This window comes from Capricornis sumatraensis, chromosome 1, assembly GCF_032405125.1.
Source record: "Capricornis sumatraensis isolate serow.1 chromosome 1, serow.2, whole genome shotgun sequence".
Classification (NCBI taxonomy): domain Eukaryota; kingdom Metazoa; phylum Chordata; class Mammalia; order Artiodactyla; family Bovidae; genus Capricornis; species Capricornis sumatraensis.
In genome coordinates, this window is record NC_091069.1 from 58,204,909 (window position 1) to 58,217,284 (window position 12,376).

At 40.3% G+C, this 12,376-nt stretch overlaps 1 protein-coding gene across 1 annotated transcript in view; it reads left to right on the top strand.

The window, feature by feature from the left end:
- KDM3A (lysine demethylase 3A) overlaps nucleotides 1–12,376 on the top strand; it is a 55,823-nt gene that overhangs the window by 17,490 nt on the left and 25,957 nt on the right. Inside the window, exons 9-10 of the mRNA XM_068989619.1 lie at nucleotides 6,073–6,236; nucleotides 8,165–8,679. Of these exons, the coding sequence (XP_068845720.1) occupies nucleotides 6,073–6,236; nucleotides 8,165–8,679 (679 nt within the window). The remainder of the gene's footprint in view (nucleotides 1–6,072; nucleotides 6,237–8,164; nucleotides 8,680–12,376) is intronic.

The window sequence follows — 12,376 nt, forward strand, 5'->3', positions numbered from 1 at the left end:
GATACTTGAGCAGAAACTTTGTAAACCAAGGTATCTAGTACCTCTGTCTTTCTTCCATATGTGAAGGTTTGACCTCAGGTAATTCAGGAAAGAATGGAGAGGTCATTTCGGAAATTAATATTACTCCTTTTTCATTTTGCCTTAATGTTTACCAGATTCAAGTAGTGTAGTAAGGATTGCAAATTGAGGATGTCAGGCAAGTGATTACTGCCTCTTAGAGGTAAGCTCATGGGATATTGTCAAGTGATCCAGGGTATTAGAAACTGAAAGAGAAACAGTAGAATAGTAACCTGTCAGGTTTTGGCATTGGATAAATTGTTAGCAATCTTGGATAAAGATAATAAAGGGTGATTTGGAGAAGTTATTTGAGTGTTGTCTGTCATAGAGAAGGCATCGGTGTAAACAGTCAGTGAGATGAAAAGGAGAGCAACATTATGTTCTATTGAGGTGGGGACCATGACTCAGGAAATGGCATTCTAATGGATCATGGAGAAATCAACCTGGGGTACAATTGGGACTGGGGTCATTGGGGATGTCCTGTTGGGAAAGGTGCCAGTTCTTCAAAGTGTCAAGTTTATCAGTGAAGTGATAGGCAACTGAGCAAGTAAATTAATGACCTTGAAGGCAAAGGTAGTGCCTGTAAAATACAGTAACATACATATGTAAGTAATCCTCTCTTCCTGACTCACTTTTTTTTTTAATGGAGACAATCATGAAACTATTGAACGAAGCCACAAATTAATGAAATACATATCATATCCATAGATTAGAAGCTGATATATAGATCAATAAAATATTAGACTTTTATGCTTTATGTATTAAAAATTCATCTTAAAAAAAACTTTTTATTTTATATTGGGGTATACCCAATTAACAATGTAATAGTTTTAGGTGAACAGCAGAGTGACTCAGCCATACATATACATGTCTCCATTCTCCCCCAAACTCTCCTCCCATCCAGACTGCCATATTACACTGAGCAGAGTTCCATGTGCTGTAGAGTAGGTCTTTGTTGGTTATCCCTTTTAAATATAGCAGTGTGTACAGGCAACTATAAATTCATTCTCTGTCTGTGAGTCTCTGTTTTGTAAGTTCATTGGTATCATTTCTTTTTAGATTTCACAAATAAGGGGTGTCATACAGTATATTTCCTTCTTTGACTTATTTCACTCAGTAGGACAATCTTTACTGACTCCCACTCTTGAAGGGCAGGGAGCATGTCTCTCTGCTGTCTGTCAGCATCCTATCCAGCTCACTAGGTTTGTGTGAACTGATTACTGGGAACAGTAGAATCTATTTTCAAAAAGGCCTGAACTTTGGCTGGGAGATAAGTTCCTCAACCTATTTGAGCCTTAACTTTTACATCTAAAATGTGAAAATAAATTTGATGTAGAAAAGCATGTCTGTTTCAGCTCATAAGACCTATCCTCAGTTCAGTTCAGTCACTCAGTCGTGTCCGACTCTTTGCAACCCCATGAATTGCAGCACGCCAGGCCTCCCTGTCCATCACCAACTCCCGGAATTCACTCAAACTCACGTCTATCGAGTCAGTGATGCCATCCAGCCATCTCAGCCTTTGTTGTCCCCTCCTCTTCCTGCCCCCAATCCCTCTCAGCATCAGAGTCTTTTCCAATGAGTCAACTCTTTGCATGAGGTGGCCAAAGTACTGGAGTTTCAGCTTTAGCATCAGTCCTTCCAAAGAGATCCCAGGGCTGATCTCCTTCAGAATGGACTGGTTGGATCTCCTTGCAGTCCAAGGGACTCTCAAGAGTCTTCTCCAACATCACAGTTCAAAAGCATCAGTTCTTCGGTGCTCAGCCTTCTTCACAGTCCAACTCTCACATCCATACATGACCACAGGAAAAACCATAGCCTTGACTAGACGGACCTTAGTTGGCAAAGGAATGTCTCTGCTTTTGAATATGCTATCTAGGTTGCTCATAACTTTTCTTCCAAGGAGTAAGCGTCTTTTAATTTCATGGCTGCAGTCACCATCTGCAGTAATTTTGGAGCCCCCAAAAATAAAGTCTGACACTGTTTGCACTGTTACCCCATCTATTTCCCATGAAGTGATGGGACCAGATGCCATGATCTTCGTTTTCTGAATATTGAGCTTTAAGCCAACTTTTTCACTCTCCACTTTCATCAAGAGGCGTTTTAGTTCGTCTTCACTTCCTGCCATAAGGGTGGTGTCATCTGCATATCTGAGGTTATTGATATTTCTCCCAGCAATCTTGATTCCAGCTTGTGTTTCTTCCAGTCCAGCGTTTCTCATGATGTACTCTGGTTATTTTGAGACGTTAGTCTGCCATCTTAGTCAGCTGGCTTCCCAAATAAAGCCATATTCCTTGCCTCAACAAACAAATAAAAGACCTATCCTAGTTATCTTCTCATTCTAAAGGAAGTTGGAGATAGTAAATTTTTACCTGGGTATTGATGTTTTAGAAATTATTACTGTATTTTGAATTATAAAAAGTTATTCTCCTTTCTATTGCACTTATTTTCAAAATAAAGATTCTTACAGTTTTTAAAAAAGTTACTCTCGTTTAAAAATATTTTGGTAATCTGGAAAAGCATAGTAAAGAAAAGATAACTCATAATCACACTTTTGAGAGACTCACTATTCACATTTGGAATACCTATCCTCCTCCTGTTTTTGTTTGTTTTTCTTTTCCCTATATACTCATAGAGGCTTAAAAAAAAACAACTAAAAGCCATACTCTTGTGTAGCTTCCATGATTCCACAGTATATTATGAATGTTTTTGCATATCAGTAAATACTCTTCTTTGTCATGGGTCATCCTTGTAATCAGACAAGCTTTTGGAAACACTGGCCTAGCCTAAATCTCAGGGAGATGGAGAGGTAAAGAAAGACGTGGGGAGAGAAAGAGTTCATTTAAATGTGTGAGTGAAAGGTGAGTACAGTAACACACTTGGTGCATATCTCCCTGTGTTTCCACTTTGCAGATATGTTGGATGTGTGCAGAATTGGTAGTCTTTGAGTGACAGGAGTTTAGGATTAGGTAGATGAGACTCTTTATTGCCTTGATGAATACTTCTGGATAAGGTGAACCTGTTTGCCAGTAGCATCTGGCTCCTTGAAGGTCTTCTCTGCCTAGCAGACTATTCCTCAGAGTTAGGATGTTGCCTGGTTAATTGAGACAGTCTGCTGAATAGTATGAGCCAGCAGTATCCTTTTTGGAATATCATTATACACTCAATTATATTATCTCCGTCTGCTGGCAGGGAGGAACTATTGCCATGACTGGTATAGAAGACCTTCAGGGAAAACTCTTCAGGTAAGAAGAAACTTTGACCCTTGTCAAGTCAGAGGCCAGTGCAGCGGTGTGCACATGGAGACGGGTTTGGAATCAGAGTGCTGTGCCTGCTAAGCTAAACCTTAGGAAAGTTACAGAGTGATCTACTTATTTCAGTCTCTTAAAGGAAATGATCCAGGTCATGATCATTCTAACAGGTGGTGGCTGAACTGAGGAGTTTTGCATGTGTTTCTGCTTTGAGATAGCTAATCCATGTGCCAGGCACTGTGGTCAAGCACTGCCGTTTACAGTATGCTTCATTACTCGCCTTTTTTCTCATTGCTCTCCTTTATTACTCCTCATTACGACTGAGGAAACCGAAGCTCAGAGAGCTTAAATAAAGTGCTAGCAAGTGTCAGAGACTGGATTCCAACCAGGGTCTAACACCAAAACCCAGCACTCTTGGCCACTGTGCTGTTGTTGCCATTCCTCTCCAGAACTTTTGCCTCGTATGGTGAGGCACCATTGTTAAAACAAGAGAGTCCTCCTTCCTTCCATCTGGTTCTCCAACCCTATTTCCAGTTAATACTTAACTGAGCATTTAATATGTGCTGACATTTGTGAGCATTACTGCTTGGCTCTTGAGTTAATTCAGAATACAGTTGTAGCTGTTAACTATTTTCAAATAAGTGCCTTTAAGAGCATTTATCCATTCATGCACTCCACCAGTCTTATTTATTGAGCATCTGTTCTGTGCCTGGCTTTAAAAGATGTAACAATGATGTAAGAGCAGGGTCTCTATCCATAGAAGCTTATGTTTCATTGTGAAGAGACTGACAGTAAAAGAGAAAAAAAGTAACTTAAGGTGTTTGCACAGTGTGTTAGTACAATGGAAGATAGAAACATGGTAATATAAAGTGTAAGGCAGTTATGCTTTGGGACACTGCTTTGGCAAGAGTGATCAGAGATTCTGAGGTGACAGTTGAGCCGATTTGAGGCTAAAGGAGGGGACCAGCCACATGAAAATGTCCAGACCCAGAGGAGAATAGCAAGTACAAAGGTGCAGGCAAGAATGAGCTTAGAACATTTGGAGACCAGGAAAAAAAAAACAGTTTAGTTGGAGCACCTTTAACAAATGGAGTGATATGAGGCGAGGGGGTTGGCGGAGACCAGACTGTGTAGAATTCTAGTCGGCAGTGGAGTGACTGATTTATGTTTTATAAGGATTGCTCTGTGGTAGAATTTTAACTTCAGAGAAGAGGCAAAAGGTTCAGGCAAAAATGGAAGGAGGTCAGGCCAGTTAGTATACATGTGATAGTCCAGGGGAAAGATGGTGGTAGGGGTGCCTGGAAAGAAGTTGATAGATTCCATAAACATTTTGGAAATAGAGGCAGCATTTTCTGTTTGATTGATAACGGAAAATGAGATGGAGGGTTTTCTGGCTCGAGCAGTTCAGTGGATAGCGTAACAAAATAAAAATATCTTGTTTCCTTAATTCATTTTAAAAATGAGGAAACTGAGGCCCAAAGAGGGAAAGTTTGGCTATCCCAGGGATGTCCTTAGACTAGCCAAAGCCTCCCCCCAAAGATCCTTCTGGGAAACACTAAGCTAATATTTAACCAAAAGTGGGCTCACATGGTGTAATACATGATCAGATAATTTAGCACCTTGAAATAGCAGAAAGCTGTGCCAGAGATTTAATTTTGATTAAGTAAACTCTTATTTTTCAGATGTTTTTATTTAACATATACTAGACAATATTTTCAAGGCCATCAAAGTAAATGTCTGCAAAGAAGATTCTCACGTAGGCTACCTGGTTTACATTCTGAATCGTGAAGTTTTAAAAACTCTTACTAAGAGAAGTTCTACATCATATTTTAGGAGTTAGTAACTAGAAGATGAAGACACTTAAAAGTTTCTACAAGTTTAGATCTGGTGGTAAGGTGAATGTAAAGGTCATTGAAAGAGATAATGAATGAAAAGGATAAGTGACTTTAAATTTACACACATGCGAAGAGGCTGGTGAAAATGGTCTGTGGATTTCACCTGGTTTAGCCATAGAATGTTCAGTTGTCTGAAATTGAGTTTAATCTTTTCCTTCTCTTTCCATGATGGGAAGTTTTATTTTTTTTGATAAACTGGAAAGAAGTTGGTCTGTCACTCATATTTTTGTAAAGGTAAAAGTACACAAAAAGGGAAGGGGACAAGTGTCTTAACTTTGTCCCACAGGCCTGTCATGACTTGATATTTTTTGCAGCTTGGGATGACCTTTGTGACTTGATGAGCCACTTACAAGCAAGAACCATGTCCTCAACCTTTATTGCATTGTAAAGGCTTATGTTGGTACCAAGTAGGCTCCACTGCCTGCAAGAGCCCTATGTGGTCTGGTCTCCTGCCAGTCCTCGCAGTAAGTGCGTGGTGGGCACTCAGTAACGCTGAACTGAATGCATGTGAAGGTGCCACCATTTGAAGACAGTCGATAAAAAGCTCACTTCTGTGCATCGCACTAGTCAAGTAGTTGCCACATGGCTGTGTTTTCCTGGTATTCAAAGGTCTGTAAAAGATCCACTTGTGGTCTTTCCTAGGAAGACTCAAGTTTTTTGAAAAGCTGGAGTGACTTATTTGATAGCCCTCAGGTATAAGTCCTTAATTTGTGATTTATTCATTGTTCTTCTGTTCTGTTCTTTTTATTTGGTGGTGGTATTGTGCTTGTTGACTACTAAACCAAACAGATAAATTTGAATCTTGCAAGCATTTTGTAATTCTGCCACTAGGGGCTTCCTTGTTAACATCTGCTTGCTTTGATATCTTTTAGGCCTCTCCCAGTGTGTGTCCTATACAGTCTGTTCCCACGACAGCTTTTAAGGAGATACTGCTTGGCTGTACTGCAGCTACTCCGCCAAGTAAGGACCCAAGACAGCAGAGCACTCCCCAAGCCGCCAACTCTCCACCGAACCTCGGAGCAAAAATCCCTCAAGGGTAAGTCAGAAGTTACAGATGTTTAATCTTGCAGCCCACTGGAACAGGTTGCCATTTCCTCTTCCAGGGAATCTTCTCAACCCAGGGATTGAACCTGCATCTCTTACATCTCCTGCATTGGCGGGCGGATTCTGTTACCACTAGTACCACCAGGGAAGCCCATACTGATGTTTAATCATAATAGAGAAGGGTTATTTTAGCCATGGTTCTGTCTGTCTGAGCTGACATTGCTCGGGTGGCAAGATTGACCCTACATTTAGTGTTTAGAGAGAGAGTGTTAGTGAAGTGAAAATTTGATGTAACAACCTGCCATTCAGTGTATGTATGTCAGGTTGTCAGGGGAGGTTAGTTTCCAGTTGGTCATGTGCCTTCAGAGGTGATACGTGTAGTTGGCATACAGACCTACATACAGCAGGTCACAGAAAAGAAAGGAGTGTGAGGAAAGAGGAGCTTTCTTGACTTTGTATAGAAAGAATGGTCTACTGAAATACTACAGACAGCTGGAGAATAGATGTCCACTTCCAAGGAAAGGGGAGCCAATTGGTTGTGTGTAGAAGACTGAGATCCATGGGAGTGTGGGGTAGAGGGAGACAGGGTTCCAGTGAATGAGCTTCATCAGCCTGGACCTCAGCTATAGCTGAGAGATGTAGCAGTAGAGAAAATAATAAGACAAAATCAAGGGAGCAGCAGTTATGATTTACAGTTACTTACAGAAGATAGTGGAATAAGAAATGTGAAATCTAATCAGAAATTTAAAGTGGCCACAAGGTTAATGGAGAGATGAGTTGTAAGAGAAGCATCTTTTTTAGGAGGGATGGTGGCCTGTGTCAACAGTAGTAAAGACCTAAGATAGGGCTCCAAAACTGGGTAGAAAGGTGGGCTTGGAAGACCACTGTAGTAAATGGGAGAGTGCATGAGCACACCAGTTCACGGGGAGGACAGCAGGCTGCCAGGGAGGGAGCTTAGAGGATAACCACGGAACAGTCAGAAAGAGGGCAGGGTGGGAGGAGGTTGTTTATTCAGAGTAGAAAGAGGGAACAGTAAGAAGTGTGGTGGTACCCAAGCAAAGATGTCTAGTATGAGTGCTTCCCACGTGGCTCAGTGGTAAAGAATCTGCCTGCCAATACAGGAGACTTGGGTTCGATCTCTGCGTTGGGAAGAATCCCTGGAGAAGGGAATGGCAACCCACTCCGGTATTCCTGCCTGGAGAATCCCATGGACAGAGGAGCCTGGTGGGCTACAGTCCATAGGGTCACAAAGAATCAGACACTACTGAGCAACTCAGTAACATGAGTGCGTCAGTGAGAACTTCTCCAGGATGAGATCCTTTGGTAGAGGCAGGAAAACTAGTATAAGAGGGAAAAAGGACTTTGCATTCTGCTGAGGAAAGAACTTTAGGACAAATTTCAGAGAAACAAAAATTCTTTAAGGATAAACCCCTGTTAGGGGTGGAGAGGGTACCAGATTGTTCTGTGAACAAGCACATCATCAGCTGGCTCTTCTCTTTGCTTTTGTCCTGATCACTGACCAGACAAGCATGAGATTGTCCAGTGCTAGGCTGGTAACATGTTCATAGATGGAGTTTTATGCTCCTGGTGATTTTGGTTTCATGTGATATTCTGTTTTGAGGGAAAGCTAAAGTTCATTTTGCTATGAGAAATAGAACTAACATGAAGTAGTTAACTATGAGAACACACAGATAGAATTCAGGGTTGTGTTTTTCTTAATGTCTTAAGATATTTTTGCATAGCCATTGACTGATTACTTTTAACTCCAGCCCACAGAAATCTATCCTGAATTCTCTGATATAAGCAGTTTTCTTTTCTCTTTGATACTGCCTACTTTAGGGAAGCAAGCAATTATTTTTGGAAGGTAGGGAAGAGAGGAAAGAGGCTTAGATGCTAGTTTTCCATATTAATCTTTTTCAGATGTCATAAACAGATTTTACCAGAACTTTCTTCCTGTCTAAATACAAAGCCTGAAATACTGAGAACAAAACCAGATGTTGCCTGCAAAGTAGAGTTGCTCTCTTCAAAGTCCTCTCAGATTGGAACTGGAGACTTACAAACCCTGAGTGAGCCAAAGGGAAGCTGTTCCCAGCTGAAGAGCACTGATGAGGAAAGCAGTGTGGAATCTCTTCCTCCATCATCGACTGACCCTCCTAAGGAGTGCGCACCAATAAAGGTGGCTTCTGTGGCAGAATTGGAAATCACCAAGGCTCCTGAACTGCAGAAGCATTTCGAACATGCACCTTCCATATCTGATGTCCTTTCAAAGAAGCCAGAAGAGAAAGCAGCTGTCAATAGTAACATTCCTAATAGTTGCGTAGAAAAAAGGGGAGAACCTTCAACTTTAGGCTGCCAGTCACAGAATATAAAGGCATCTTCAGCAAAAGTAGATCCTGAAAGCTGCTGTACAAGAAGCAACAATAAATTCCAGAATGGTGAGTGTTTCTGCATATGTTTATTGGTATAAGGTAAGAGATGGTTTTCAGTACATACATTATCTTCTTCTTATCTTATGAGAAAATAACAGGAAAGTGACAGTAGGAAAAGTTCAAAGAAGAAAGTAAAACCCCTAAACCTTTTGAGAAATGATTACTGTTCATATTTTGGTGGAATTGGTTCTATGTATATGGAAACACAGATGAGCTGTGAGACACATGGGTTCGTACCAACAGTTTTACCCAGTGTATTAGTTGTAGATGTCTATCAGCATTTTAAAGGCTGCAAGGATACCCTTATATGCATTTACCGTATGACTTAGGTGGGTCCCAGGTTTTGGTTGTAAGAAAATTTTGAAAAAAAATCTAAAGTGATAATGATTGCTTTATCATCATCCTATAACTGATTTTTCTGTAACATCTATGTTGGAGAGAAGGAAGTGATTAAAGTTTTATGCTCACACAGGTATAGTTCAGATTTGAAGTTTTTTTAAAAAGGGGATTGCATCACTGCCTCTAGCAAAGAGATTTTTAGTTAAAGAATTTAGCGGACAGTGCTAACTTAGAACTCCACTCTTTGCTTAAGGGAAGGTCCTGCTGCACCCGTGATTTATTTTTGTTTGTTTTTAAATTTTTTGGCCACACCACACAGCATGTGGGATCTTAGTTCCCCAACAAGGGATTGAACCCATGCCCCTTGCAGTGGAAACAGAGTCCCAACCACTGGACTGCCAGGGAAGTCCTTTTGCATGCACAATTTAGAACTCCGTGCTCTTCTTATAGAGAAAATGGTGCATTGTATTTCACGATACTTATAAGTCTGAGGATGCATTTCAGTGATGGGAGTTATTAGAAGCTCTCTTACTAGAATTAACAGCTAAATGGCTACAGTATGTCAAAAGATTCAGTTTAAAAATAGATTTGATAGATGTCAACTGGGTATAAAAAAACTTGAAAAACACTTAATAAAAATGCTGTTCATTTGGATAAGTAACAAATGGATAATCCACACTCTAGCTCTTCCTGGAGGGCTCTGAAACTAGAGGGCAGGATGGGTGGATTTGACTGGGGGTCTTCCTGAAGTAGAGTTGGAGGAGTTGGAAAAGAACTTTGTTTGCTGAGTAATTCTTCTAACCCAGCTTCTTCATTCTTGAGGTTTAAGTTGATATAGCTGGTAATTTGCATAAAATTAATTGCATAAGATTATACTGTAACTCAAGTTATGTAACTCCCCAAGAAAGTGAATATTCATGACCATGTCCCTGTTCTATTTCTTTATTCTTTTTGAGTCACCAACGTTCACATTCAGCCAGTTTTTAAGGCAAATGATTTTAATATTATGTGAAGAAGCAGTAAAAGTTCTAGACCAGTAAACACATTATACATACAGAAGTGAGTTTCAGAGTCCACCTTTGTCTTGCTTAGTATGCTGTGCAACTCTGTTCCAACTAAAATGATTTTGAGGGAAATGAGAGGCCTTGTCACATCCTGTTGTGTGCTGTCTACTGGGACTTCTGGCTGAGGAGTAAGGCAGTGTGATTAGAAGCCTACTGAGATCTCTACTGTTTCCATCAGTATTGCTTTTGGATTTGGAAAGACTCCACTGGACACTGCTTCTCCACTGTGACCTTACTTAGCAATTAGGAAACAAAAACAAGCTGGAGTTGAACAGCCACCCTCTTTTCTATTTGGTAGATGCATGGGTTCTCAGAAGTCAGTATTGCTTTTTTTCCCTTGGTTTGGTTCTGAGTTAAGAGTATCATTGATGAGGGATCAGCCATTGCACTACTCAATACAGAGCTAGCTTTAGATAATTCAACTTGCTTATTTCTAGATATTTCCTCTTTTAAGCCCAGGCAAAACAGTTGTTAAGATAATCTCTGGACTCAGCTTGGGAAAACCTGGTCCCATTCAAAGGGTGATGTGTTTTCAGTATCAGGATGGAATTTTAAACTACTGATTAGTTTGTTTTCTCTCCTTTCTTAATTTACCTTCTCTTTCACTGAAGAAGAATGTTTAAGGAGTTGAGGCCTTACGGCATCCATTTAGCATTTTAAGGTGTGCTCTAGTCCTGCTTTAAAAGAGAGACATCAGGACACATCAAAGGTGATTTATTAAAAATGCTTATTTTATTTAAAGCCTTCTTTGGTTTGAGGTCTTTCTTCTAGTTTCCTTTAAGACTGCTTACCAGCGTCTGCCACCCATCTCTCGACTGGTTCCCCCAAAGTTGTGTTTTTGTTTTTTGTTTGCTTAAGAATCTACTTTCTTTTCTCAGCTCCCTTGGACCCCACGGTAAGGTCTTTTCTATCGGTTTTATATGAAATACAGTTGTCCTTCAGTATCCAAGAGGGATCGGTTCCAGGACTCCTGCAGATATCAAAAATCTGCAAATACACAAGTCCCCTACTGTCAGCCTTCCCCATCTGACACTGGGGCTCTGCATTGGTAGATGCAACCAGCCACAGATTGTGTAGTGTTTTCTTTTCATTAAAAAAAAAAAAAAATTTGTTGTAGATCGGACCTATGCTCCCTGCATTGAAAATGCGGAGTTTTTAACCACTGGACCACCAGGGAAGTCCCTGTGTAATATTTTCAATCCGTTGTTGGCTGAACCCACAGATAACAGAGGGCTCACTGCTTGCCCCAAGGCTCTTGACTTAAAAATAGATTCTCTTCTGTGTTACTTCCACTAACAGAGTGGCTGCTCTTTAAAATTAGGTCTCTACTTTTTTCTCCCTTTAGAAACTATGTTACCATTTCTGTTCAAGTTCCCCAGCTCCTAAGTTAAAACTTAAACATGCATTTACTTAGAATCGAAATTCTGTCTTTAGCCAAGGCTCTTAATCTTGAATGGAAAGTATGTGTGAAGGAAATTTAAGATTGTTCGAGGGCCAGGGGTCAGTGCTCTTGGAAGCACTTAGAAAATAACTTATAGATGGAGGGGCCTATGTTATTTGGGTTTTGTTATGTTTGGAATGGTTAGCTTGGCAGAATGCTTTAGAAAGCACATCTTAAGCCAGTCTTTTTTGAGTGTAAAAACTGACAGAATTGATTTCCACATGGTCCTCTATTGAGATAAACCTATCCCTGTGTATTGTTAAGTTTGCAGTGAGTTTGAGTTAAGTGTCTGCTTTGGAGAAGTCTGCCTGCAGTGTTTATCTGTTTTGTTTCTTGTTTTTTTTTAAATTATTTACGTATTTTTACTTATTTTCGGCTTCCTCGGGTCTTAGTTGTCACACATGGGCTCCAGAGCATGTGGACTCTGTAGTTTGCAGCGCACCGCATAGTTGCCCTGGGGCATGTGGGATTTTAGTTCCCCATGTGGGATTTTAGTTCCCCAAGCAGGGAGCAAACCTGCATCCCTTGCATTGGAAGGTGGATTCCTAACCACTGAACTACCAGAGAAAGCCCCAAAATGTTTATCTTATCGAGGGTTGTGAATACAAGTATGCATTACCTTGGAATTGTGAGTCTAGGGTTTTACGTTGCCAAATGGATTCACCAAATGAGAAGCATTTTAAAGAGAATAAAACTTCTAATTGTTCTGATAGTTGTCTTCAGCCATTTTCAGAAATTACAGTTGAACCAGTAATTGAGAAGAGTTCTCCCTTTGGGAAATCTGACCTTTTGAGTATTCAGTCAAAGATTGATGTGATTTTTTAAAAAATCTGACATGCCATTTCCTTCATTTTTTTTT